Genomic DNA, 27,630 nt, shown 5'->3' with positions numbered 1-27,630 from the left:
TTTTATTTATACACAGTTCTATTTCCTAACTGTATAGAAAACATGATATAATGCTGAAGGCAAAAACTAGGGCACAGAACGACACACACAATATTAAAAGAAAAAAATTGTAGAGGTCAAGTACACTAAAATACTAACAGTGGTTATCTCTGAGTTAAGGGAATATGAATGTTAATTTTGCCTTTTCTTTTTTCATTTTCCAAGTTTTGAACAATTGGTACTCTGACATTTGTAGTTAGCATTAAGAATTTCTTTCTTCCTTTTTTCCCCCCTTCAAAAGATGTACGTAGCGTGCATTCAAATAGAGCGACAGTCCAAGAATATTCTCTGGAAATGCACCATTTGGCCTAGGGCTCACCAAGGACGCAAACACATCTCTACATATTTGATCACTTGTTCTAGCCAGAGTTAAGTGAAGTCTTCTCCATAAACTCTTTCGGATCCAACCTGCCAATTAAAAGCTCCCAAGCTCCTCGAGTTTGGAGCCGGGTTTCCCTGAGCTCTGTGTAGAGTGGGGGCGGATGCGGTGGATCTCACGAGCTGACGGCAGAGCGCAGACAGCGTTCCCACCTGCACAAGCCACAGTGAGGGGCCTCAACCAAGGCTTGTAGGAGCTTCAGGAAGCTGATGCTCAAAACAGAGGTTTAGGGAAAAGGAGACTAGGTGGCAGAGAATTAGAAGCGATACCCAGCCCTTGGCCAGGCCCCAGGGTTCAGACTGCGGTGCCAGGCCTCCCACAAGGTTCAGCGCACAGCGACTGCTGGGGGTTTCACAGCGGGCTGCAAGGGGCCCGGTTACACACGCAGTGGCGCCCGGGCGGGGGCGCTGGTTCCGGACCCGAGGGGGGACTCCTCGAGCCCAGAAGGGCCACCCTAGCCGCTGACGGGAGCGGAACCAAGGTCCAGGGGGCGCCCCCTGGACCCCACCCCTAGCCGACCCCTGCCCTTGGAATCTTCTGGTTGAAGACGACCGCTGCCCAGAGAAGTCTCGCATTGCGCGGAAACCCATCCATTGATCCGCCAGTCGCACACGGCCCGGGCTGAAGGAGCTCCTCTCAGGCCCGGCGGGTCCCGCGACTCTCCTCTCCAGCCTACCCCACCGCCCGGCGGAAGCGGCAGCAGCGCGGCTGGAGATCGCGGCTGCATCCGGGTCCCTCTCGCCTCAGCCCAATCCTCGGCCTCCTCTCTTCCCACCCTCCTGTTTCTCCGCCCCCCCCGCCGCCAATCCCTGATCGGCTCTCAGCCGAACATGCTGGCCTGGGAGTGAAGGCGGACGCCGGCCAATGAGGCCTCGCTTCCCGTTTGAAGCCGCCAGTGAGTGGGGGCCGGAGGCGGGAGCTGCTGGCCAGAAGGTTCGGTTGCGCGTGTGCCATGGACTCAGCCGCCCGGTGATATTGACAATAGGAGAGAGAAAGGGGCATTGACGGGAACCCACCGCGGGTACGGAACGGCGGCTCTGGCAGCGGCGACTCCAGCTCCAGCGGCTCCTCCTCCTTCTCCTTCCTTCTCCTCCTGCTGCCGCTGCGGATCCAGTCTTCCTCCCTCCCTTCCCCCCCTCCCCACGTCGTCGCCGCCGCCGCCGCCGGGTCCGGGGCAACGAGCAGAGGCGCCGCCCGCCGGGAATGTGAGCGAGGAGCCACCGGCGGAGCCGCAACGGGGTCGGTGCCGATTTGATGGGACGGGCCCGCGGGGGAGGATCGTGAGGCCGCCGCCGCCGCAGCGCTGAGGTTCAGGTCCGGCCGTGAGGCCTAGAGGCGCCGCTGCCGCGGAACCGGAGGGACGCCGCGCCGGACAGCCGTCGCCCCGGGCTCCCTGCCGCTGTCCGGACCTCCTCCCGCACGTCCCGGTCCCGCCACCCGCCCCCGCTGCGGCTCTCTCGCCGGTCTCCCGCCCCTCGATACCACAGATCATCTTTGGATTCTTCCTCAGAAGCTTCAAGGTAACTTCGTCCCTCCAGCACCGCGGCTCGCCCGCTTCCCTTCCTCCTCCTCGTTCTCCTGGGGAACCTGCAGGGCACCGGCCCCGGGAAGGCCTGGCCCGGGCAGGCGAGGGGTGCGGTGCGGTGGGGTGGGGTGCGGGAGAGGGAGCGCCCGTCCCACTTGTCTGATTTACCTGCAAATGCTTCTGATGATGCCTCTCGTTCACTCTGTTCCCCTTGGCCCTTTTTCGGCACCTTCCAGCATTGGAGGCCTATTTTTGCCCCCGTTTATCCACTGACGGGGGTGGGGGGAAAAGGGGGGATTGGTGTAGTGAGGAGGATTCTATAGCGGCTTATCTTCTCCAGGGCTTGGGGTGGGGGGCGGGGTGGAAGCAAAGGGAGTATGTGAGCATCCCTACAGAGAGACCCCTTCCCCGTCTCCTCCACCCCAGTACCCTCTTTGGATTATCCTGAGCCTTGGAAATGCCCCGTGCCCGCTGCTCAGAGGATGATAAAGCTTCGGGCGCCCTGGTTCAGGGTGAAACCTGTTTCCCCGGGCTTTGCACGGACCCGCTGCTCCTGCACGTTCAGTTCTGCAGCGCTTTAGGGTTGAGATCCTTGACGTTTGTTCTGGGCCGCGGGCATAAGGGGCAAATGATTTTTTTAAAAAAAAGTTACTACCGATAAATCATCTGTAGAGATGGGATATGAGGAATAAAGAAGAGACAAAAAGAGTGATGGAGGAATAGGATCTACTGAAATCTTGTGTTGTTAGTTAAATGAAATCTAAAAAATTCACATACCAGATTGGACAAGCAGCCCCTAAATTTACAACATGCAAATGTGATGTGGAGCTTCTTGCTGATGCAGTCATTATAAAAAATTTTAAGTGATCTTATTTCTTTTATAGTCGTTCATAGTTTGCAATTCCATTTTGAATCTGTCACCTTTTAAGGCTAAATTAGGTAGATTTCCAAAAACTTTTTTTTTTTTTTTTTTTTTTTTTTTTGTGAGGAGATCAGCCCTGAGCTAACATCCGCCAATCCTCCTCTCTTTTTTGCTGAGGAAGACGGCCCTGGGCTAACATCGGTGCCTATCTTCCTCCACTTTTTTATATGGGACGCCGCCACAGCATGGCTTACCAAGCGGTGCGTCGGTGCGCGCCCGGGATCCGAACCAGCGAACCCCGGGCCGCCGCAGCGGAGCGCGCGCACTTAACCGCTTGCGCCACCGGGCCGGCCCCCAAAAACTTTTTTAAAAAAAAGAACCAAACAAGACTTCAGAATTCCAAACCTCAACATCATGTGGTTTTGTTTTTTGTGTATGTTTTTGTTATTCTTACTTTGTCAGAATTCAGGTAATCCAGGTGACTTTTTATTGTTACACATTCAGGAAGAAACTCTCTTACTCTTTTATTTAGAGGTTAAAAAACATTTGTCTTATGTTTTGGAATGACAGGTGAGTAATTGCATTTCAGTATTTCCCCCATATGCATTATTTGTATTTGAGTCTGCCATTAATCTTGCCTCGAGCATCAGTGGGGTGGAAATGATGGCATCTGTGAATGAAATTGAGCTTAACACTTGTTATTTTAGGAAATAGCCTTCTTTTCAATAATTTGAGACAAGAGTTAAAAAAATTCAAAAGAACTGTTCACTTCTATCAGTTTGATGGAATGAAAATTAATATTTGATGATGAACTTCAAGGGAACTCAACTTGGTTGTCTAAGTAGGCTGTGAATTTGTTTTCATTTCAACTTTGGTGCACAATTCCATCACAGTTTTGTTTATTAAGCTTTAATAACTTAAGATGGCTTCATTCAAAAAGAAGACTTCTTTGAAATGATTTTAATTATGCCTTTTATGTGTTCTGTTGAAAGTAATCTAGGTTGTCCTCATTGGCAGTGTGGTGTAGTTTATCGTAACTAACACAGTACATTGCATTAAAAGTCATGTCTAGATAGTTTCAGTGATTGTAAATTTCACCTTGCTGTGATACTTTGGTGTAGATTCTTGAAGTACAATGAGAGTTTCAACTCCAGAGCCATTCATAATATTAAATATCTTGGGAAAATGTATCGATGGAAGTTTTCCAGCTGCAGAATAGCTCCAGAATTACTTCAGGAATCTCAAGTTGAGAAGAGCTTTGCAGTTAGAAAATGAGTAGATGGCTTAAAAGAGTTCTTCAAGTCTAAATGAGCATCTCTAATGCTTATCATAGCGGGAACAGCACAATACTTTAGAATTACAATATTGCTGATATGGTAGTTATATTACTTCTATTTTTCACCAAATTTTTGTGTTTCCCATTGAACATATGACTTTTCCTAATTGATTTTACTTGCTTTCTTGATCACATATTCCCATCGGCATCCATATTGTATATAGGAATTTTAGAGTTTGTGTCACTCACATGTCTGCTTCCACTGTGGGACTGTTTATGATACCTCTTTCTCTTCAGTAGGGATATGTCCTCAGCACCAACTACTCCTCCATCAGTGGATAAAGTAGACGGATTTTCTCGGAAGTCCGTCAGAAAAGCCAGACAGAAGAGGTCACAAAGTTCCTCACAGTTTAGGTCTCAAGGCAAGCCTATTGAGTTAACACCTCTGCCGCTGCTAAAAGGTAAGGCTTGTAATCAGGTAATCGATTCCTTTTCAGCTGATCTTTTTTTGTCTATATATAATTTTCTTTTTGTAGAGTTTCACATTTGTTAAAATTCTGTGTTGCAATTGAAGGGATGGGAGATTTCAGACATGTTCAGGTTACAGGTGTGTGACCAGACACGCCCACTCTCCTTTTTAAAAGGCTCAATTTAATATAAATTGCTGTGGACAAATGGAAGGAAACTTATTATCGGGGGAATCTCTCACATTGTTAAGTAGAAAGACTGAATGCCAGAGAAATTTTATGATGTCTGGGTCTGTTTTTCATTTTTCCTTCTGTTGACATTTAGATGTATACGTGGTATGCAACAACAGCCACAAATTGTACAGTCTTAGTCACAGGAAGTAGGCCTAGTAGAGGAGGTGGTACCATTAACTTACATATAGAAAATGGTGTTTGAAAGAATTAATTTTTAAAAATCAAGAAAAAATGGTCAGTTAATAATTGATTACATGCATCTTTGTTTTCAGATAGTACAAATAGAAAACAAATATGATGATCATACTTGTTTAGTATTACTTTTCTCTTTCCTTTGGAATGAATTAAGAACAAGGTTTTAATATAAGAACTGTTTTTTCTAAATTAGACCTTTCAACTTTTATTTGGGTATGTGGATACTTTTTGTTCCTTTTAATTTTCATCTGTTTTGCTTTATGAACAGGCATTTTTTTTTTTTTGAAATATATCGGAACATAGCACTTAGCACGGAAACTATCAGAATCTACCTTTGAGGGTAGATTTGTGTCTGCTGAACACTTTAGAGTCAGGAGAAAAGGGAGCATGAACAACACAATGCACTTTAGTGGCTCAGAGGAAATCAGAAAACCTGGTTTACTAGTTCATTAATGAACATTTATTTCTGTGACAGTTTGTGAAATCAGAAGATATTATAAGAAAAACTGGAGTTTGACTAGCCTAGGATATTTCAAACTTTTATTTTTCCCATGTGAACATTTTTTTAAGGGACGGAGTTTCATAAATGAGATTTATTTTTATATTTCCAATGTTTATACTTGAAATTGATGGAAACTAAATGAATACTGATTACTGATTATTATTATATAGAATAAAGATGCTACATCTACCAGTTAGTAAAGATGAGCTCTTATGAGTTTGGGGGGAGAAAATTTTGGCTAAAGCTATTTTGCTGGTAAAAATGAAAATAGTCTTTATGAGGATTTGGAGGAATAATGAAGGAAAAACTCTCTAGGGATAAAACTAACCGTGCTTGAAATACAAAGTTGGGAGGCATATTGGATTTTTTTAGTAATTTATTTAATCTGAACTAGACATGTAATAGCTATTAGTGTCTATATCTGGCAAAGGACTTTATTCTGAGTAAGCAGATTAAACTTTTTTAGGGTTAGAAAGAATTTTAAACTTTATCATTGTATTAATTTCTTGGGGCTCATGGTAAACATTTAAATTAGAACTTAACTGACCACTCATAGCCAGGGTGTTGGTTTTGTGGGTAGTAAAAGAGGCATCCAAGAGAAGAATTCGGCACATGTTTTAATATTTTATTGTTCCTTATCTCATTTTTTTTTTATTGTGGTAAAATATACATAACATAAAATTGACCATTTTAACTATTTTTTTTTTTGTTTTTGGTGAGGAAGATCAGCCCTGAACTAACGTCCATGCCAATCCTCCTCTTTTTTTGCTGAGGAAGACCGGCCCTGAGCTAACATCTATTGCCAATCCTCCTCCTTTTTTTCCCTTTTTCTCCCCAAAGCCCCAGTAGATAGTTGTATGTCATAGTTGCACATCCTTCTAGTTGCTGTATGTGGGACGCAGCCTCAGCATGACCGGACAAGCAGTGCGTCGGTGGGCGCCCGGGATCCGAACCTGGGCCGCCAGTAGCGGAGCACATGCACTTAACCGATAAGCCCTGGGGCCGGCCTCCCATTTTAACTATTTTTAAGTGTGCATTAAGTGTGGTATTAAGTGCGTTCACACTGTTGTGCATCCATTACCACCACCCATTTCCAGAACTTTTTCATCTTCCACAGCTGAAACTCTATTCCTTAAACTCTAATTCCCCATTGCCCCCTACCTCTAGCCCCTTGACAACCACCATTCTACTTTCTGTCTCTATGAATTTGACTACTCTAGGTACTGCATATAAATGGAATCATACTTTTTTGTGATAGGCATATTTCACTTAGCATAATGTCCTCAAGGTTTATCCATGTTGTGGCATGTGTCAGAATTTCCTTCCTTTTTAAGGCTGAATAATATTCCATTGTGTGTATGTACTACATACTGTTTATCCATCTGTCAGTGAACACTTGAGTCGCTTCTACCTTTTGGTTATTGTGAATAACGCTGCTATGAACATGGGTGTACAAATTATCTGTTCAGGTCCCTGCTTTCAGTTCTTTTGGGTATATACCCAGAAGTGGAATTGCTAGGTCATATGTTTAATTTTTTGAGGAATTGCCATACTGTTTTCCACAGCAGCTGCACCATTTTACATTCCTACCAGCAGTGCACAAGGGTTCCAATTTTTCCACGTCTTCACCAACGCTTTTTTTTTTTTTTTGTGAGGAAGATCAGCCCTGAGCTAACATCCATGCCAATCTTCCTCTTTTTGCTGAGGAAGACTGGCCCTGAGCTAACATCTGTGCCCATCTTCCTCTACTTTATATGGGACGCTGCCACAGCATGGCTTGACAAGCGGTGCATCAGTGCGCGCCGGAGATCCGAACCCGGGCCGCCAGCAGCGGAGCGCGTGCACTTAACCGCTACGCCACGGGGCCAGCCCTACCAACACTTCTTTTTTTCTTTTTTTTTTGATAATAGCCATCATAATGTGTGTAAAGTGGTATTTCATTGTGGCTTTGATTTGTGTTTCCCTAATAATTAGTGATGTTGAGCATCTTTTCATGTACTTATTGGCCATTTGTATATCCTTTCCTCATTTTTTAAGTGAAGTCTGGTAGTATTGAAAATGTTCCAAGAACTCTGCTCTCCAAGAATACGATTTTTGTGAACTTGTATATTTTGCCAGCATGGGAGAATTGGAGAGTAATAGGACCATATAATACTAGATATATGCACAAGCTTAATTCCAGACGGACTGAAAGTGATTCTTGTGTAGTAAGCACGTTTTGGGAAAATATTCTGGAAAGTATTCCATAAGTTAGATTTATATATTTATAGAATAACAAAGAAGTACAAATATAGAATTACAGATATAGACTTCAGGAATGTGTGTTTGCTCTTGATTTTTGTAGTGAATGTAAAGAATTTGTTAAATGACACTTGCTTTCCTTGCAATGGATTGACTTATTTGTGTGTTGCCTTCTCACCAACTTTAGGAAGTAATTTGTGGAATATAAAGAAAATATAGGAAGATTTTCTTTTTTTTGTTTTCGTCATTTCCTTGGGAGAAGCCAGAATAAATTATATATGCATGCTAGTGGATATTGATTGAATTTCTGTAGTATTGCTTTGACTAAATTGGAAAGTTTGAGTTAATTTTATTTGGGGGTACAATATAAATTGCTGTTGAATTTTGTGGGTTGCTTTAAAGAGTTAAGTAAAAGACATGTCCTCAAGGTCTTTAATTTTAGGGGAGTTTGAAAATGAAAATTGTGTAAACGTAATAATTATATAGCTCATCTCTTTAATATGTAATTTTTAAAAGCTCAAAAATTAGGTATTCATTAATGATCACTTATTTTCTGTGTGTCCATTCTCAAAATGTTTAGTATATGTATCATAGTATTTGACTTATAAGTAATACTGCCATGAATTCGTAGCATTTTAAAAGTCTCTTCGCTTGCAGAACTATAATAAAGTGAAAGGAAAGTTTCGTCTATTTTGCCCTTTTTCTAATACGTGGGGTTTTGACATTTGTATCAATGTTATTTTCTGTAGAAAGCAATGCCAGCATGTAGTTCGTGTAAATCTATGGTGAGCGACCTGGCTTTTCCTCAGCTGTGTGCGCATAATGAAATTGCAGGATAAACCTTGAAATACAGACATTTGAATCTTCTCCATCTTTATGTACTTCTGAAAATGTTTTCAAAGAGTCCTCAAGTTTTTTGAGCATAAAGACTCTTGGCCATTTTGCTGATAAAGGAAATCCAGTAGAGGCTTAGTGCCTTCTGTGCTTGACCAGAAAGTAAAGACTTGGGTACTTTCCTTGTGCCTACACAGCAGGGTACGAAGCACGCTTTTACAATTATCTAGGTGAGGTGCTGAATAAGGACCATCTAAGTTAAACACTTAAGCAAATAGACACACACACATTTATTCTAATGATAATAATAATAGTAAGTAGTAGTAGTAGTAGTAGTAGTAGTAGTGTCTGGTTAGGTGATTTATGTTCTCTCCCCTCCCCATCCTCCCATGCCATATTTCCTTCTTTCTTTAACTTTAAAAGATTCTGTAAGTTTAGATGTGAGTGATTGTTTTTAAAACTACCACCTCTTTGAAGATGGGATTATAGTGAAAGTGGCATTATTTCTAGTCTCACAATTCATTACGTATTTCTGAGGCATTTTGCTGATAGTGTGGACATTCAGTAGTAAACATTCCCCAAACTATGGTGACTGGAGGTACCGTTCAGCAGAAGGAAACTCTTTGCCTCTTGGTGTTGAAACCTTTAGATGGGTAACCTTGTGTTTCTATAACACTCCTTCTCTGATGAAAACATTTGTTTTTAAGCTCTAGGCTTATGATTCAGCTTACATTTTTATTTTTTAGGGTGTCAGTTTGTGAAAACTTTAAAAATTCCAATTTAAAACTAGTTTTTGTGCTTCTTAAATTGTTAGATGGGGTAATTCTCTCTCTCTTTTTTTTTTTTGAGGAAGATTGGCTCTGCGCTAACATCTATTGCCAATCTTCCTCTTTTTTTTTTTCTTTTTTCTCCCCAAAGCCCCAGTACATAGTTGTGTATCATAGTTGTAGAGTTGTAGCTCTTCTATATAGGACGCCGCCTTAGCGTGGCTTGATGAGCAGTGAGTAGGTCCACGCCCGGGATCCGAACCCACGAATCCCAGGCCACTGAAGCGGAACATGCAACCTTAACCACTATGCCACCAGGCCGGCCCCTAGATGGGGTAATTCTCTTTCCTCTACATCTGCTTTGTGTAGGGTAAAGAAGAAATACACGGATATAATTGCCAATTTTTATAATGGGCTAGTGCTCTAATGTGTATTTATAAAGAGACTAGTCTCTTAAGGAATAGTGTTCTCTAGTTTAGTGCTTACCTCTTCCTTGTAGGTTATGATGCAGTGTCACATGGGGGAAGGACATGGGCTTTGTTGCCTGCAAGAGGCCTGGCTCACTCACTAGCTGTGTTGCCTGGGGCAAGTGAGCTAACTCTGGAAAGCCTTTGTTTCCTTGTCTGTCACATGGGATGATAATAATAATTGATAGATATAGTAGTGCCACATTCAATAAATACTAGCTCGTGTTATTTAACTGGGATTTCTAACTGGAAGTTAGAATAAGAGTAATGTGGAATTATTATTTGACTTTTATATTTTCCCAGCAAAAAGTTGAAATTGGAAATTTCTCTGAAAATTATGAAACGAGCATAGTTTTGTAGTCATGAACCTTTTTCAACCAAAAAATTCAAAGAAACAGTTTGCAAATGTATTGAATTTAGTAGACTAGTTATCTTAGACATCTTTATTTGGAGATTTTCACCTACTGCATTGGTAGCCTGCCACATTTTTTAGTGTAATGCTTTTTATTTTTAACTTACTCATTTTTTGGCTAGGTAATACAGTTATATGGTTCAAATTTCAAAAGATACAAAAGGATGTATAGTGAAAAATCTTCCTCCCCACTCAGTTCTACTAGTTCCCCTTCCCAGAAGTCAAAATATTCTTAGATAGAAGGTGTAGACATTCTTAAGTCCTTGATTGAATTTGAAATGCATTGAGCAGCTGGAAGTTATATGCACATTTTGTATGTCTATGTCTATTTTTAAATGGGAGAATTTCATAGCATTTTTTGGATTCTCAAAACGGTGTCTGAATCAAAAAAGGTTAGGAACTATCGATCTAGTTTGTACCGTAGATTCATGATGTGTGTTCTTTAGACAACTAAATTGTAGTATGAATGTGTGTGTGTGGTTTTAAAAAATAATCATAAGCTTTGCTTTTGAACTAGAAGAACACCTGTAAGTTAATAGTTGTTAACATTCAGCTTTGCAGCTTTTGAAACAATGTGGCAATATTTTTCTTTTTGGAAAAAAATTATAAGATCTTGCACAAAACCAAGTGTCAAATTACACAGTTTTCATGTGTGAAAGATTACACTCAGTTGTAGTGGTATTTCATTCACTTTTAGGTGGGAATATTTTTTTTTATATATCCTAATAGTTTGTTTCTGTAGCAGAGAGAAAATTCCCATACAGAGTCTTATGTGGGCCAAAAGATGTTGAGAGTAAGCGTTCCTGATTTATTAATCATTTAAAGTAGGGTAGCAACGTGCGTTCGTATCCCATTCCATATGAGTGTGATAATTATGCTTAGTTCTTAACCTAGGGTTCATGGATTTCTGATTGGGGATAGGGTGTGTGCATCGTGGATGGGCTGTAGGGTTCTAAGAACCTCCTAAAATTCTATGTAATGTTTCTGTGTATGTGTATTTTTTTTTTTTTGGCTTCGTTGCTTTCATCAGATTCTCAAAGATTTAGCCCTGCCACTCCTGTTCTTTCCCCATGGTTAAGAGCGTTTGGCTTAGAGTAAAAGATTGGGAGTTGTTATTGTTATTGTTATTATTATTTCCTGAGTATCATGTTAGCTGTATGTGAACACATATGCATTGGACACTTAACAGTAACCATTGTAAGCTGTAAACAGAATTCATCATAATGTGGGTCTCGCCAGGATATCACCCAGCTAGGGCATAAAAATATCAAGGTGCTAAATGAATCTTCTCATAAGCTGAGGTCATCCTTTCTACCTAGAATTTTCTTCCTTTGACTTTGTATCATTCTTCAAGTTTCAGCTCAAATGGGACCTTCTTAGAGACCATCCCTCATGACTTTTAAAAATAGCCTTTGAAGTTACTATCACTCTTGTTTCTTCCATTGTAGTTATAATCTGAAATTATTTTATCTTTGTTTACTTGTCTGTTATCTGTTTCTCCTCCCCCTTTAGAATATAATCTTCAGTGTAGAAACCTTGTTCTCTCATCTCTAGGGCCTCCATCAGTACCTTGTACTTAGTAGGCATCCAACAGATATTCGTTAGTAAATTAATGCACATTGTTAGTTGACATCTAAGTTGTTAGTCATAGTAGTATAGGCATTTATATTTTCTTTCTAAATATTAAAATTTTTTTTCCCCAAAATCCAGGCTATGCAAATTTTATTTTAACTTGTAATTTACACAAGATTAGAAACTTGTTTAATGAAGACTTTTTATTTTGAAAGGATCAAATTGCTGAGTGTTCACTTAAAATCCTGAGAGTGGCTTGGTGCTCTGGTAATTCTCCATGTTTCAGGATAAAAACAGAAATGATATCCTGTGGAGGGAGGATGGAGTGGATTTTATGTATGACATACTAAGAGAGATTCCTTTTACTTAGGGGATTCATCACTTTTGTTTTGCAGAAGTTAAGATGTTAAGTACAGTGAAATCCCCTTTCTCTGCTGGTGTTTGGGGACTGAATTATGGGCTCATCAGATCGCCAGACTTTCTTTGTAGAGTTTGAGAGAATAGCATATCTGAATACTATAATGGGCTTTTAGAGCAGGGTTTCTATTGTCAAATTTTCTCTTGTTTTTTTTTTTTTGTGTGTGTGAGGAATATCAGCCCTGAGCTAACATCAATACCAATCCTCCTCTTTTTGCTGAGGAAGACTGGCTCTGCGCTAACATCTGTCCCCATCTTCCTCCACTTTATGTGGGATGCCGTCACAGCATGGCCTGATAAGCGGTGCGTTGGTGCACGCCCGGGATCCGAACCCGGGCCGCCAGCAGCGGAGCACGCGGACTTAACTCCTATGCCATGGGGCCGGCCCTTCTCTTGTCTTTAAAACTTTTATTTTATGTTAATGTTCACTGTTAATATTAATTAGATTTTGTAGTGCTTGAAAAAGAACAGTAAAATTTCTAGACATTTCAAAAATGCTAACTAAGGTAGTTCTTTGGTTTGTTTGCAAATAATGACATCCTCTTTTACTACTTAGAAGTACTTGAATATTTTATGAAAACAAATATGGGATCTTATTTTTGTGTTACAGTAAAATTAAGCCTGTAATGAACATATTAATTGAATAATATGATATTACTATGTTGTTATATTATTACCTAATATATAACAGTATATACCTAATATATAGGACATATTTTACCTAAGGGAGGCAGGTGGCCTCTCTGAGGTAAGAATGGAGGCCCTGGGGTCACACACACCTGGGTTTGAATTCTGGGTTCACTCACAGCTGTGTGATTGCTAAGCAATGGTTTTTCAATCTCCAAAATTGGGAGAGTGTTAGAACCCACCTCACAGAGTCAGAGTAAGTGCCATAAAGCAGGTGGAACGTTTAGCTCAGTGCTGAGTATGTTTAGGAGTTGAAGAATATTAACTGTTATAATTGTAGGAAAAACCGTATAGTGGAAAATGCTTGCCACTGTTTTTCAGTTGATTTTTATTCCTTTAATACCTTACAGGGATTATTTCCATTTAAGGAAGAAAAATATGGAGTCTGTAGAGCTTTGAGAATTAGGCTTTTAAAGCAAAAAGGAGAATGAGTTCTGTGGAACAATCTCAGCATTACTGTTTAGTTAACATCAGTTTCAAACTGACTTCTCATTTCAGAAATAAGAACTTAAAGTAGCTAAGGTAATTATTTTCAGGGGAAATTCCATTTGCAGAGAGTTAACAGGTAAAATTATTATTCGATAAACTTATTTTGGAAGTCTTCTACTAGGACAGGATCTCCAAATACTTTTTGTAATTGCTTACTCCAATCTGTAAAAGTAACATGCATATCTGTGTATACATAGTATACATGTGCAGTTATACAAATATATAATGCACATTAAGAACATACACGTAGGGGCCAGCCTGGTGGTATAGTGGTTAAGTTCACGTGCTCTGCTTCGGTGGCCCGGAGTTCGCAGGTCGGATCCCTGGCACGGACCTACACACTGCTCATCTAGCCATGCTGTGGCAGGCGTCCCACGTACAAAATAGAGGAGGATTGGCACAGATGTTAGCTCAGCAGCAATCTTCCTCAAGCAAAAAGGAGGATTGGCAACAGATGTTAGCTCAGGGCCAATCTTCTTCACAAAAAAAACCCCAAATACAAAAAACATATACATAGAAAGTTAAAAAAGGATGATATTGAAAAATAAAACATATAGACATAATGGTTTTTTTAAAATTTTGCACCTCTTTTCCCTTGCCCATCCCCCCAGCACATGCACTGGCCCTGAGCACATCTTTGTTTTGAGATTTTGCTTCCAAGAGAGAACCTTCTCTTCAGGTTTTGAGCCTTGTTAGTTTTGTAGCAATTTATTTCAAGCCAGAGAGAGATGTAAAGAGTTGAATGAGAAAACTTTCTTCACCTTCTTGAGGTTTTTGTCCAGACTTCTGAATGTATTGCACCTTAAAGAAACAAAATCTGAATTGAGAATTTTGCCAGTTTGAGTACTGTACATGGTTCTTTGCTGAGGGCTCTTATCTTGCTGTCGATGGTGGGTTTCAGAGGGCCCTTGACCCTCTTGAAATTCCAGGTAGTATTTTTTGTCTCTGTGAGATTGCCATTTTTCTGGGTGAGGGGTTTAGAGCTTTCATCAGGTTCTCAAAGGAGTGTCCCCAGAGGCTAGGAACCACTGCTTCGGATGGTGGGCGTCATTCCCTCACCCATAGCGGAGTGAGAAAATTTGTCATATAATCCCTTTCTGTAGAAGGGGGATCTCATGACGAGAGGTTTTTCCTGCATGTCTCTCCTGGTTTTTAATTCTTTTTGATACCAAACAGAATTTTAAAAGACGTTCGAAGGTAGAAGTTTCTATATGACCCCAGTGTGGTGGTTTGGAAGTTTTTGATCAGTATCATGTGAAAAAGTAAGCTAGGTGCGTAGGGCTACCAATGGTAAAATTGAGCGTGCCTGTAAACAAGTTTTTCTTCAATGCATTTCTTCAATGCATGGTGTCGCATTGAAGCTTCTCAGTAACACAGAGGGCAAGGAATGTTTGCTGTTAACTGAGGGCCAAGTAACTTGCCCACTCTGCAGAGAGAGCTGGGGTTGGGACCCCAGGCCCGTCTGGTTCCAAAGCCAGTGTCTTCTGTATCATGTGCATTAGCAGTAGATGAACACAGGGGAGCACTGGAGCTGATGGCCATCTTGCGCACGCTGTGCTGGGATGATTTACTAAGTGGATCATCTTACTGCCTCTTGCAAAAACTCTGAAAATTGTGAGGAGACTGAAGTAGTGAGAAAGAGAAGCGGAGAACAGAAGAGGGGGGCAGCCACCACAGCAGCGCTGTGGGTGGCGGGTGGTGATGGGGAAGAGTTGTGGCCGAGCAGCAGGCCTCCGGCTCGGCTCCTTGGAAGGGTGGGGTGGTGCCTCCAGGAGGCAGGCAGGAAGGGGAACTGGTACCCAGGATGGTAGGGAGGGGGAAGATGTGGCTCTGGACCTCCGTGAGACTCAAATGCTGTCACAGTAAAGGCATGTCAGCCACGGGGTGGTTAGGGTTTGGTACACTGGTAGCATTCTGGCAGTGGTGTCCTTTCCTATTCATCTTTCCGACTTAGGGAACTCGCTGATTGTAGGAAAGGGCATGGGTTCAAGTCTAGGTGATAATGTTGGCTTTGTGAACTGAGGTCAGTTATTTACCCTCTTTGGAGCTTCAATTTCTACTTTTGTAAAATGGAACTCATGCTTCCCAAGGTGGTTGTAAGGAGTGAGATAATGTGGGTGAACTGCCTAATGTGTGGTCGGTTGCTTAATAACTATTCCTTCCCTTATCTTTCTGTTTGTCGTTGATCTTTCTTTGAGTCACTCCTGTGGACCTGGATCTTGTTTCAGAATATGTACACAGTGTTGTGAGGGAAGAGATCTGGCAAGAGTTCATCCATTTATGTAGGCACCATGAAAGACTTTCATCTTACGGTGATGTTACATTTTAATTTAATTAATTTGTGGTTGCTTGTGCCTGGAACACTGTTCAAAGTTAAATGTTAAAACATTAAAAAGAACATGGAGAAAATTAGGACTTGGCACCATTTCAAGACAAGTACTGTTTTCTAATAAGGAAGATATAGGCTTTGGAATTAGCCTTTTACTGAGGGGCCCCCAGAAGACCGACCATGTCTGGAGATGGAAGGGGTGCTCCTCTGCCTGCCTGATAAGGAAGTACAGTGAGAGTTCAGAGTGAGTTTGCGCCCCTGAAGAGCTCTTCTATATTAACAGTTTGGAAATCACAGCTTTTGCATGCCTTGCACATTATGGACAGATAACACTTTTCTTTTTGAATGAATGAGTATTTTGAAATCAAGGACATTTGTAGCAAAGATGAAGTTTCTTTTGAGGGTCAGAAGGCTACTTCAACCTTTGTTTTATCAAGTTAATTTTTCAGAAAGAGAGTGATGCATCAAAACGACTGGTGTTTTTCCCTAATTTGTGAGCAAAAGGCAAAGGGGCTTGAGAGCAGATTGATAGAAGGGACTTTTTAAATTAGGAGGAAGTTTCAATAGTCTGTTCTGCCCTGTCTTCCCTGCATCCGTTTACATTTGCTTCTTGAACTCCATCTCCAACTAATGTAACTAATTGATGTTTTTAACGGTAACCTGTCTTCTAGAAATAATGTTCATTTCCCTTTAAGAAAGCCTAAAGATGACCGATAAAAATCAGACTACTGGTGGTGAGCACAATGCAGTCTACATAGAAACTGATAAATGATAATGTACACCCGAAATTACAGTTATAAATCTTTATGTTTTCAATAAAATAATTGGAAAAAAAAGAAAGCCTGAAGATGTTTTAATCGAAAACAGTTAAGATGAAGTTCTAAAACTTAGTAGTTTTAAAACTTACCTGGGATGTGGCTGGATCTAGGGGGAGATCTGTCTCTAAGGTTTCAGGTGTGAGGGTCTTTGACATAACCTTTGGCTGCTGAGAAAACTTTGCACTTTACTACCTAGATTTAGTTATTCCTTAAAGATTTTGGATAGAGCTATATTTTGTTGTATTTAGATTTATATCTTAACATTGTAAAAGAAATTTCAACTAATGGTGGAATTTATTTAGGCTTTTCTGGTTTGGTGGGATGTTCTAGAAGTGGTATATACTTTAGATACCCTTGGGCTTAGGAGTGGTAGACCCTGTACTCATACTCCTGAATTATAGTGACACTTGAAATAAATAAATTGTGTGCAAATGTTTTTCAGCATTTGTATGTAGGAAGCAAACAGCTGTGAAAGGAGTCTGCTTGTGACCTGCCTAAATAGTCTCCTCCGAGGGCCTTAAATTCTCATTTTTGTAATTGTTCTGTGGGCTGTGTAATTCAATCCATTCATTCATCAAATTTTACTGAGCAGTATGATGCACCAGGCACTGCGCTGGGAACACAGTGATGAGCAAAACAAGGTTGATGAGGTTCTTCTTCTCAAAAGGCCATTGTAGCTGGAGGTCAGAGACTGATGGGGCTATTTAGGTTGTTGGGGCCAAATCACTCAGGCTGGGTTAAAGTTTGACCTTGATCCTAAGGCATTTGTACATATCCATAAATATACAAACACAGACTGTATAAATCACCCCTAAACCCCCTACCAAGTCATGAGGAATAATATTTCCACTCATGTTTGTATATTCTTCTGTTATGCATAAAAAATGTTTTTCCTATGTGATGAGTAATAGTATTATAATTACTTTGAGATAGTCTTACTATTGGAGTTGGAATTAAAAGAAGTTTCATGGTAACATTGTGCTTGTCATTTTATGATACTGAGCTTTCTTTGAGGATTACTGGGAGATTACCTTGAGAGAGTCTTATTGTTGGAGTTGGAATTTTTTTTTTTTTAAACAGTTTTATTTATTTATTTATTTTTTGTGAGGAAGATCAGCCCTGAGCTAACATCCATGCTAATCCTCCTCTTTTTGCTGAGGAAGACTGGCTCTGAGCTAACATCTATTGCCAATCCTCCTCCTTTTTTTTTTTCTCCCCAAAGCCCCAGTACATAGTTTATGTCATAGTTGCCCCTCCTTCTAGTTGCTGTATGTGGGAGGTGGCCTCAGCACTGCCCGAGAAGCGGTGCGTCGGTGTGCGCCCGGGATCCGCGCCCGGGATCCGAACCCGGGCCGCCAGCAGCGGAGCGCGCGCACTTAACCGCTAAGCCACGGGGCCGGTCCCTGGAGTTGGAATTTTAAAAAGTTCTTTTTTCTTGTCTTGGTAACATTGTGATTGTCATTTTATGATACTGAGCTTCTTTGAAGACAAATCACTTAATCATTGCTTGCTTTAAAAAAAAATTACCAATTTACTTTCAGACTATAAACATGAAATGTACAAAATGTAAAAAACATATTAAGTGCTTTTAAAACTAAGTAAAATCCATCTGTAGGTCCAGCTGCATGCTCTATAGATGGCACCATGATGATAAAGTGCATGGCCTTGAGTTGTCATGTGTTTTAATTCACTGTTTTATGAACTGCTGCTTGGAATAGTGGGGGACATACTATAATAGATTTAATTCATTAAGAAAAGAAAGGTTTAGAGCTAGAATTACTGTCAGCGCCAACTGAAGTTCATTAACTGGGAATGCAAGCAGCAGTAAAACCACAGTGAGGAAAAGCAATTAACATTGGTGGTGTTATGGTTGCTGTGAAGATTGGAGAAATAAATAATTGAAAATGTTTTAAATTTGACAAATTGAATGAAGTTAAAAATTGAATCCACCTCCTTGTCACTTGCTAATTTTAAATTTTCCCGAGCTATTATGATTTAAATTACTGAGCCTTATCTGTACTGCATTCTGTGGGTGGTGAAAATTGAGTGGGGTGAGTGCTTTTCAGTACCAGTGCTTGAAGCAGAACTGGATTTGTGATGGTTTACATAAGGAGGAAAAGCATCATCGATGATTATCTCAGACTCTGACGTGTGGGAGAGTCCAACATAAGAAATAGAAGGACTATAGAGTTTGGAGTTTTTGTTTTTTTCTTTTTTTTGTGAGGAAGATTGGCCCTGAGCTAACATCTGCCAATCCTCCTCTTTTTGATGAGGAAGACTGGCCCTGGGCTAACATCCATGCCCATCTTCCTCTACTTTTATATGGGATGCTGCCACAGCATGGCCTGACAAGCGGTGCATCGGTGCGTGCCTGGGATCCAAACCGGCGAACCCCGGGCCGCCGCAGCAGAGCACGCGCACTTAACTGCTTGCGTCACTGGTCCGGCCCTGAGTTTGGAGTTTTTGACAGTCAGTTCTTAAATGACCACTCTTGTACTTCATTGGTTAATGAATTTCAAAATGATTTTATAATCATTTCATGGTTAGTCAAATAATGTGCATTCCTGTGAGTACAAATCTATATTTAATATTAACATAATCTTAGTAAAATTATATTTCTTTACAGTTTTACTTAGTGGAATATTAATTTTGTTTTGTGTGTTAACGTAGGCAGGACACTACGCTTACATTTCTTGGCTAGAAAGACATGCCCCCCGCCGCCTTATTCTTTTGAGCAAGGCTGTTTATAATTCTGTACTGTCTCTTAAGAGAATACTTTCTTCACATTAGTGTATCATAGTTAATGAATGATACTCATTTCTCTCCATAAATACAAGGATAATTATTTTCCTTTTTCTTGGTGAGATAGTCATGAAGTTTTGCTTGACTCATTTGGAGAAGATGAGAGATCAAGAACCTCTCCATAGGGGGGTTTTGAGGATTGAATGAGTTAATATATAGCTAGTGCTTAAAGCAGGTCCTGGATCATGGTGTCATATAAATGTTAGCTGTCTTTGTCGTTGTTGTTGCTGTTATTATTATTTACCTATAGGTACTACTTACTGTGTGTATTTTAAGACTTGGGTTTCAAGTGGATCCTGTAAAGATGATCTATTTTTGTATACTATGTTTAGGGAAGAGGGTGTTTGTTTTTTAAAATTCATTAAGTCTATCCACAGACTAAATTGTTTAAGTAAAACAAATATATCACTATATTACATTTGCTAATGAACTTTAAAAAGCATTTGAAAAGAATTTTTGAGAGAGTAACATTTGGAAGCTGTCATAGTCAGTACTTACTGAACCCAAGAACTAGTCCAGCCAGGTGTGAGCTGCATTGCTTTATGACAGATTTTTTTTTTTTTTTTTTTTTTTTTTTTTTTTTTTTTTGTGAGGAGATCAGCCCTGAGCTAACATCCGCCAATCCTCCTCTTTTTTTGCTGAGGAAGACGGCCCTGAGCTAACATCGGTGCCTATCTTCCTCCACTTTATATGGGACGCCGCCACAGCATGGCTTACCAAGCAGTGCGTCGGTGCGCGCCCGGGATCCGAACCAGCGAACCCCGGGCCGCCGCAGCGGAGCGCGCGCACTTAACCGCTTGCGCCACCGGGCCGGCCCCTATGACAGATTTTAAGGCATTGTGTTCACCTGTCTTTTCCAGCTGGTGTGTGTGCTGTGTTGGGGGGGATTGGGGAGTTGGATGTGTGTGATGACACTGAACATTGTCACTACTGAACATTGTCACTGTGAAACATCGGGAGGGACTGTTGGTGGTTGCTAAATGTAGTTAAGAGGTTGATGGATGCTACCTGGACAGATAGGAAATAGCTGCTAACCTAACATCTTTCCTTAAGTGGGAGCGTTGAAAAATCTTAAAAAAAAAGATCCAAAGAGGTTGCCAGGAGTTTTACAAAAGTATCTTTGGAGCAGGTGGCTTAGAATATGAATTTCGTATGTGTTAGAAATTTTTTCTTTATCTGTGAGTTTTTACCTAAAGCTGTTTATATGAACTGAAATTATGGATTTGTTGTGCATGTGTAGTTTTGATTAGCAGTGAAACCTGTATTCAGTCTTTTTTTTTTGTGAGGAAGATCAGCCCTGAGCTAACATCCATGCTAATCCTCCTCTTTTTGCTGAGGAAGACCAGCTCTGAGCTAACATCTATTGCCAATCCTCCTCCTTTTTTTTTCCCCAAAGCCCCAGTAGATAGTTGTATATCATAGTTGCACATGCTTCTAGTTGCTGTAGGTGGGACGCGGCCTCAGCATGGCCGGAGAAGCGGTGCGTCGGTGCGCGCCCGGGATCCGAACCTGGGCCGCCAGTAGCAGAGCGCGCGCACTTAACCGCTAAGCCACAGGGCCGGCCCTTTATTTAGTCTTTATTCAGACCCAGAAAGTTTTTTTCCCTTTTTGTCCTTCAGGGGAAGTTATGATTATTACGATGTCCAGACCACTCATTTCTCATACTTATCTCAAGATGATGAGTGTTGTCATTGACGTGTCTTCGGTTTTTATCACGACAAGAAAATGTATTCAACCCGAGTGGATTTTTTTCCTTTCATAATGAATTCAGATAAAATAAGTGACTGTGAATGAAAATGTTCACAAAAGCAACATGTCTGTATATTTGGAATAGGTATATGATGAGGGGAGCCAAGGTTCTAGGAAATCACCGGCCGTGCAGATCGCAGTAATTGTGGTTGAACTGGCATGTCAATCAGAACTCTCTTCCAGTTTATCTCCTTTGGCTGGTAGATGCCAGTGTTTCTGTTCTACCTTGAGTTCTTACTTTTTATCTTAAAGATTTTAAATATAGACGCAAAGACTGAACAATGAAAGCTTCAGTCAAGGCAGGGCACTTGGGGTTTATTCTGTTTGACTTCTGCTTTATTTTTCTCTCCTATCTGTTTAAAATTTTTTTTTAAAACAGATTTTTGACATTTATTTTTTCTTCTCTCTGTATTTTTCCTTCCCTTAGCTGTTTTGCAGGTGGCTTTGCTTAGGGCCATATAGAGTGATGGCCAGGTCAGAAATACAGAGATGGTGTGGGAAGCCAGAGAGACTGATGATTATGACACACAGATGTCACACGTCCAGGAGGGTAGAGTTATGGAAAGAGGACAGGTTTGTGAGCTAGCCAGCCAGTCTTAGAATTCCAGCCAATTTTCCTTGCAAGCTGGGTGACCTTGGACAAACGACCTTCTCAGAGCCTCAGTTTGCCCATCTGTAAAATGGTGATAATATCACCTGCCTTCCACTATTTGTTTGAGAGGCAGCGTATGTGAAATGGCCAGACCAGTACTGACGCTTGGTGGGCGCTCGGTAATTGACATAGTATTTCCATCCTTGAGATCAGGGACCAATTCCATTCATGATTGTATTCCCATTGTCTAGGATAGTGCCCTCCTCACATCTTCACTGCTCAGTAAGTACCCGTTGAGTGAAACCATCCTTTCAGGTAGGTAGGGAATTCTTCATGTATATAAAGCAGTGCTGACTTAAAATATCACTTCTTATTCCCTTTTCTTTTCTGATTTGTATCTTCAATATTCTTTTAAAGAATTTTTTTTAAATGAAGAGAGTTTTTGTGTAATGTCATTGTGTAATAAACTGAGCATAGCTTTAAAGACAAAGATTTACGATTATAATCACTCTGTTGAGTTGAAAAGGTGCTGCTTTGGGCAGAGTATAGTCTCTGAAAGGCTCATGATTATCAGAGGTTGCCAAGTGCTGTGAAAGGCTCTGGGCATAAGTTTCCTTCCTTTCCTTTCCTCCTCAGTCTCTTCAGCTGTGCTTGAGACCGGCGGTGTCTGGCGAGACATAGAATGAGTGTTATTGAATGAATGAATGAATGAATGAATATGGTGATTTTCAGATATCAAAATTTAGTCGAGTCTTTATTGGGTAGTATTTATTTGATCAGCTTTGGAGAGCAGAAATAGTATACAAACATTAAGTGAGTTTTAGTGCAGCCTTCACAGTTAAACCAACTCAGTTTCCTGTCATGTTTTGGGTTTGGATGAGACAGAGATCTGCTGGTTCACAAGAATAGCTGCTGACACTGACCTGACACTTTGCTGCTCTCCTTGAAAATAATAGAAAACTTTGCACTAGGCTAGAACCCGGGACCTGAAAAGCATTACCTTTGTATAGTGTCCTCTGGGTGGCTATGTGGGGGAGCTCTGGGAGAGGGAGCTGCGGGAGAGAGTGATGTTCTGGTCCTTTCTCTTGCTCTCGCCCCTCTTGCCTTGTAGGGATTTATGGCAGCTCAGAGGCGCTGGTTCTGGCTTATCATGATTAATGAAAGATAAGTGCTATGACAGGTACTCCTCTGGTCCTCTGCGTAGTTTCCCTTTCCTCTTAGATGGACTATTCTCTTCACACAAGCTGTCTTTACTTTTGTTTGATGTGTGTTCAGGAAATTTATAAAGCTTATTTTAATTCTAGCCTTAAGCAAACATAATTAAAAAGGAAAAGTTTCTGTTTGCTGTTGCAGGAAACCCTCCTCCCTCCCACCCCCTTCTTCTACCCCTACAATCGGTACTTTTTTTAATACTCAGGAAGAAGTGAATTTTAGGTTATCCATGTTTCTATCCCTTCATTAGTGAGTATAATTAAGAGGTGCAAGGATTTGATGTGGTTTGCTAAATTTTTAAGTAGCAGAATCACGCTTAGTGGGTCATATTTTTGAAAATCTTTGTACAATATTTGGGAAGATTTTCTTTTACTAGAAACCTCATTTTCTGGGCTCTTCTTTTTGCTATGCATAATTTGATAAGACTTGATCTGTCTATCTGTCCTTGTCTTTTGTACTTGAAGGAGATGCAGTGTATATTCTGGGTAGACAGCGCGTGACCCTGGGAGGCCTTTCTTTGGTGAGCGTATCTCCAGAAACCGAGGTAATCAGGCTCTGTCTCCAGGAATTTTCTTTCTTCCCAAAGACTCATTTCCACACGTCAAATATAAACTAGGCCCATAAACTCTGGCGAGTGCTTTCATTTAACCATCCAAACAGTTTCTGTTTCAGTTCCAAAAAAGGTAATTTTTCCCCTACCCATTAAATACTTAGGTTTTCTTTCCCCCTTTTTTTTTTGAAGGTGAGTCGGGTCTTTCACTGCTGTTGAGTTCTCTTTGTTGACAGTAGATGAGCTGTTTCAGAAATCAAGCCAGTTAGCATATAATAAATACCAATGTTAGATTTTTATAGAGTTTGGAAAGCTATGATAGAACATGTGTGTGGGGAGGATTCTACTTAATTCATAGGGATAGCTTGAAAGAATTATAAATGTTTTAGTTTTAAAAATTGCAGTGTCAGGGCCGGCCTCGTGGCCTAGCGGTTAAGTGTGTGCGCTCCGCTACTGGTGGCCCGCGTTCGGATCCCGAGCGCGCACCGACGCACTGCTTCTCCGGCCATGCTGAGGCCGCGTCCCATGTACAGCAACTAGCAGGATGTGCAACTATGACATACAGCTATCTACTGGGGCCTTGGGGGGAAAATAAAAGGAGTAAAAATTGCAGTGTCAGACATATAACTTTTAGAAGAAATGGTCAAGAAGAAGGTACAAAGAAACTATAAACAGTGGTGGTCTTTGGGGAATAGGAACAGAGGGTTTCACTTTCTACCTTGACGTTAAAAAAATTAATTGGAAAACAGAAGGGTAGTCATGTGTCTGTTTTCCAAACTAATAGAAGGTAAGTACTGCTGGGAATAAAATTATCCGTTGAACATTGGTGATCATTAGATTAAACCTTTGCATAATCAGTTGTAACATGAGGAAATATATATAGGAGTCTTTCCATACAGCATAAATGCTCATACTTAAAGTAATTAATAATCAAATTAGTAATCAGATTAATAATCAACGTATTGTTTGCTGTATATATGTTTGTCCTTCTATCTATTCATCCATTCATCATCCATCTACCCATCTGTCTGTATCAGCCAAGGAAGAGGAGTCCAGCTTGTGATCTCTTCAATATAATTATTTTCTTTTCTATGAGGAAAGAGCTTTAATTGCTCATCTATCTAGATTACCGTGTAAAAACATTATTTTTGATGTTCAGCAGGAGAGTGAAGTACATAGTAATTTTCAGAAATTGTGTGTGGGACATTGAAGAGATAAATTCTATTGGTGTGAAATCTTTTATTCTCACTGTTTTTTGAGATTCTTATCATGGTGATTTCATTGCGCAAAGAACTCAGCTCCCTGGCTGTCATGACACACTTAAATGAGCCACAATAATTTGTGACTTGGGCTCTCTCCTTTTCTAATCAGCTCATTAACTCATCAATATCTTGCCCATTCTGTGTCAATTTGCTTTAGAATTGAAATTTTGTTTTTGTGTAATGCCCTTAGAGAAACCAAGAGAGCTTAGTGGTTTGCATTTGTTTGGAGGATGAAAATATATTGTCAGCTTTTGCTGCTTAACAAACCACTCCAAAACTTGGTGGCTTAAAACAACAGCCATTTATTTAGCTCAGCATTCTGTGGTTTGGCAGTTTGGACTGGTTTCAGCTGTGTGATGGTCCTGGTCTCCGCTGGGTTTGCTCTTGCCCCTGCAGTCAGGTGGCAGTTGATGGTCTCATTCACATGTCTGATGGTTGGCTGACTGTCGTTTGGCTGTGGCTACAGGGGTGTCTGGGCTGTGCGAGTCTTATCATCCAGCAGGTCAGCCTGGGCTTCTCTACTTGGTGGGTTGTGGGGCTGTCTAGAGCAGTAAGAGATGGCAAGCGCAAATGCTTAAGTACTTTTCAAATCTCTGCTTGCCATATCCTTGCTGTTATCCCATTGGCCAAAGCCAGGTGCAAGGCTAGCTGAAATGCCAGGGTGAGGAAAGATTCCACCTCTTTGTTGGAGGAGCTCTAGAATTATACTGCAATGGCATGAATTCAAGGAGGGAAAGAATTTGGGGCTATTTTTGCAATCTGCCACAGATATTCTGAGGACTCCAAATATTGGTTCAATGGATATTGTCTCTATTTTGCAATATATCTAGACTCCAACCACTTCTCACTGCTTCTGCTGCCTTCTAGTCCAAACCACTGTCACCTTTGCCTCCCAACAGGTTCCCTGCATCTGCCCTTGCCCCCTCTGCTCTATACAGCAGCCAGAGCAAACTTAAAAACAGAAGTCAGATCATGTCCTTCTCTGTTCAAAACCTTCCATTGGCTTCCAATCTCATTCAGAATAAAATTTAAATTCCCTACTGAGGCTACAAGACTTTACGTGATGTGGCCCTTCCTCTGACCTCCTGTCACTCTGCTCCTCGTTCATCCTGTTCCAGCTAAATTTCCCTCCTCGCTGTTTCTCACACGCTCCAAACATGCTCCTGCTTCAGGCCTTTGCATTTGCCGTTTTCTCTGCCAGATATTCAGCGTGGCTCCCTCCTTCACTTCTATTAGGTCCCATTTATATGTCACCTTCTCTGAGAGGCCTTCACTGCAGTCCCTCCATAAAATAACAGTCTTTCTACCAGTCTCTGGCTGGCTTTATTTTGCTCCGTAGCACTAATCACCACCTGACGTTTGTTTATTTTCTGTCTCCTCCACTTAGAACGTAAGCTCCATGAGGGCGGCGACTCTGAGTGTTTATCCCAGGGCCTGGAACGGTGCCTGGTATAGGTTGGATGCTCCCTCAGCCTCAGTGGAGTGACTGTTACATGAAATTTATCACCTGTTCTGGGTGGTGTCTCTTCCATAGAGTTAGTGAGGCCTATGTCCCATCATTGCTGGGCTAGAGGCAACCTGTCTCTGCCCCTTGCCTGATGCTGGACTAGTGTAATGATATTTAATGAAGTGTTCCTCTTATTCCCCTTAAAAAAATGTAAATGATTTTAATTCGATGATTTTTGGATCATTTTTCTTTGTAAATACGTATCATCATGGATTTAGAAATATAATCATTCTATCATATGCTGATGGTTTATGTAAATGCATAAATATGCATACACGTGTTTTGCAGAGAGTGGCGCACAGAGCAAACCGTCTAGCCTAGGTGTGGAGGCTCAGGTAGTTGCTGTGGTGCTAATACCTTCTTCTTGTCCTCTTGACGTCCCTTCAGTCCGCTAGCCTCGTTTTCTTAGACCTGTGTACCAAGTTTCTGTGTGCCACTGGCCAGGCTTCCTCTGAGCTTCAGCTGACCAGGTGTAAGGGGCTGTCCTCCAAGTGTCGTTTGTCTCTCCAGCGGCTTTCCTACACCAGCTGCTGCTTAGGCTTTGAATCTGGATTCTGCGAGTCCACAAGAGTTTACCGTCTACAGGTATGTGTTTGTAATGTGTAGTCAAACCTCTAATTTGGAATAATGAGATGGGACGGGAATGAGTAGGAGGAAGGGCAGTTTGGTTTGGTGAAACCTCTGAATCACAGAATATTTAAAAATAAAGGCAATTATATGATTTTTAAATTATAGTGCGTGTGATAGACTAAGATATAACTGGGACATAATGAGCCGTGTAAGCAGCAGTAATGGAAATATTTACAATTCTCAACAGGTCTACAGAGTAAGCTAAGAATTTTAAGCAGCAAAGTCTGTGTAAGGGTTATTTGACTCATAATTGAAGGCTAATCCAAAGAACTGAGGAATCATTAATTTCTTGAAACTTTTGATTTGAAAAAGTTAGTGACTTTTATATTCAATTCTCCCAGTTTGTAAGGATCTAAAAATGTGCAGGTGCAGATTGACTTGTACTTGATTAGAATCACATTCTTCAGGTTTAAAATGGAAACTTCAAAGAGGAGGAGCTGAGACAGGAGGTCTCACTGCCCTGGCTTCCTTCCTTCTGGCCTGTCCAGGTAATCCTCTCTGGAAACATCTCCCATCCCAGAAAGCGGATGGATATCCACTTATCCATCCACTTTTACGTTAACTTTTGTTGCCCCAAAGCTGGTTGAGTTAGAAAGCTGGGAAGCAAAGCAAGATGGGGTTTTGAGTAATTTAGTGGAAAGAGAGTGCTGATAAATGACAGCAGGGATTGTGGGACTGTCCTGGACTCTGGCTTCTTATGGCAGGAAGGGTCAGGGTCAAGAATGTGCAGTTTGGAGGCAGACAGACGAGGGTTTTAGTCCAGTTTTTGCCATATACTGTTTGAGTGATTTTAGATAAGTTATTTAACCTCTCT

At 41.1% G+C, this 27,630-nt stretch overlaps 1 protein-coding gene across 2 annotated transcripts in view; it reads left to right on the top strand.

The window, feature by feature from the left end:
• The first annotated feature begins 1,348 nt into the window (after positions 1-1,348).
• PPP2R5E (protein phosphatase 2 regulatory subunit B'epsilon) overlaps positions 1,349-27,630 on the top strand; it is a 140,656-nt gene continuing 114,374 nt past the window's right edge. Inside the window, exons 1-2 of one of the 2 annotated variants that reach the window (XM_058567080.1) lie at positions 1,349-1,938; positions 4,382-4,542. In XM_058567080.1, the coding sequence (XP_058423063.1) occupies positions 4,386-4,542 (157 nt within the window). In that variant the 5' untranslated portion in view covers positions 1,349-1,938; positions 4,382-4,385. Of the gene's footprint in view, positions 1,939-4,378; positions 4,543-27,630 lie in introns of both variants that reach the window. The other variant, XM_058567079.1, reaches the window with a different exon arrangement.

This window comes from Diceros bicornis, chromosome 24, assembly GCF_020826845.1.
Source record: "Diceros bicornis minor isolate mBicDic1 chromosome 24, mDicBic1.mat.cur, whole genome shotgun sequence".
Taxonomy (NCBI): domain Eukaryota; kingdom Metazoa; phylum Chordata; class Mammalia; order Perissodactyla; family Rhinocerotidae; genus Diceros; species Diceros bicornis.
The sequence above is the reverse complement of the archived record's forward strand: the minus strand, read 5'-3'. Positions and strand labels throughout refer to the sequence as shown.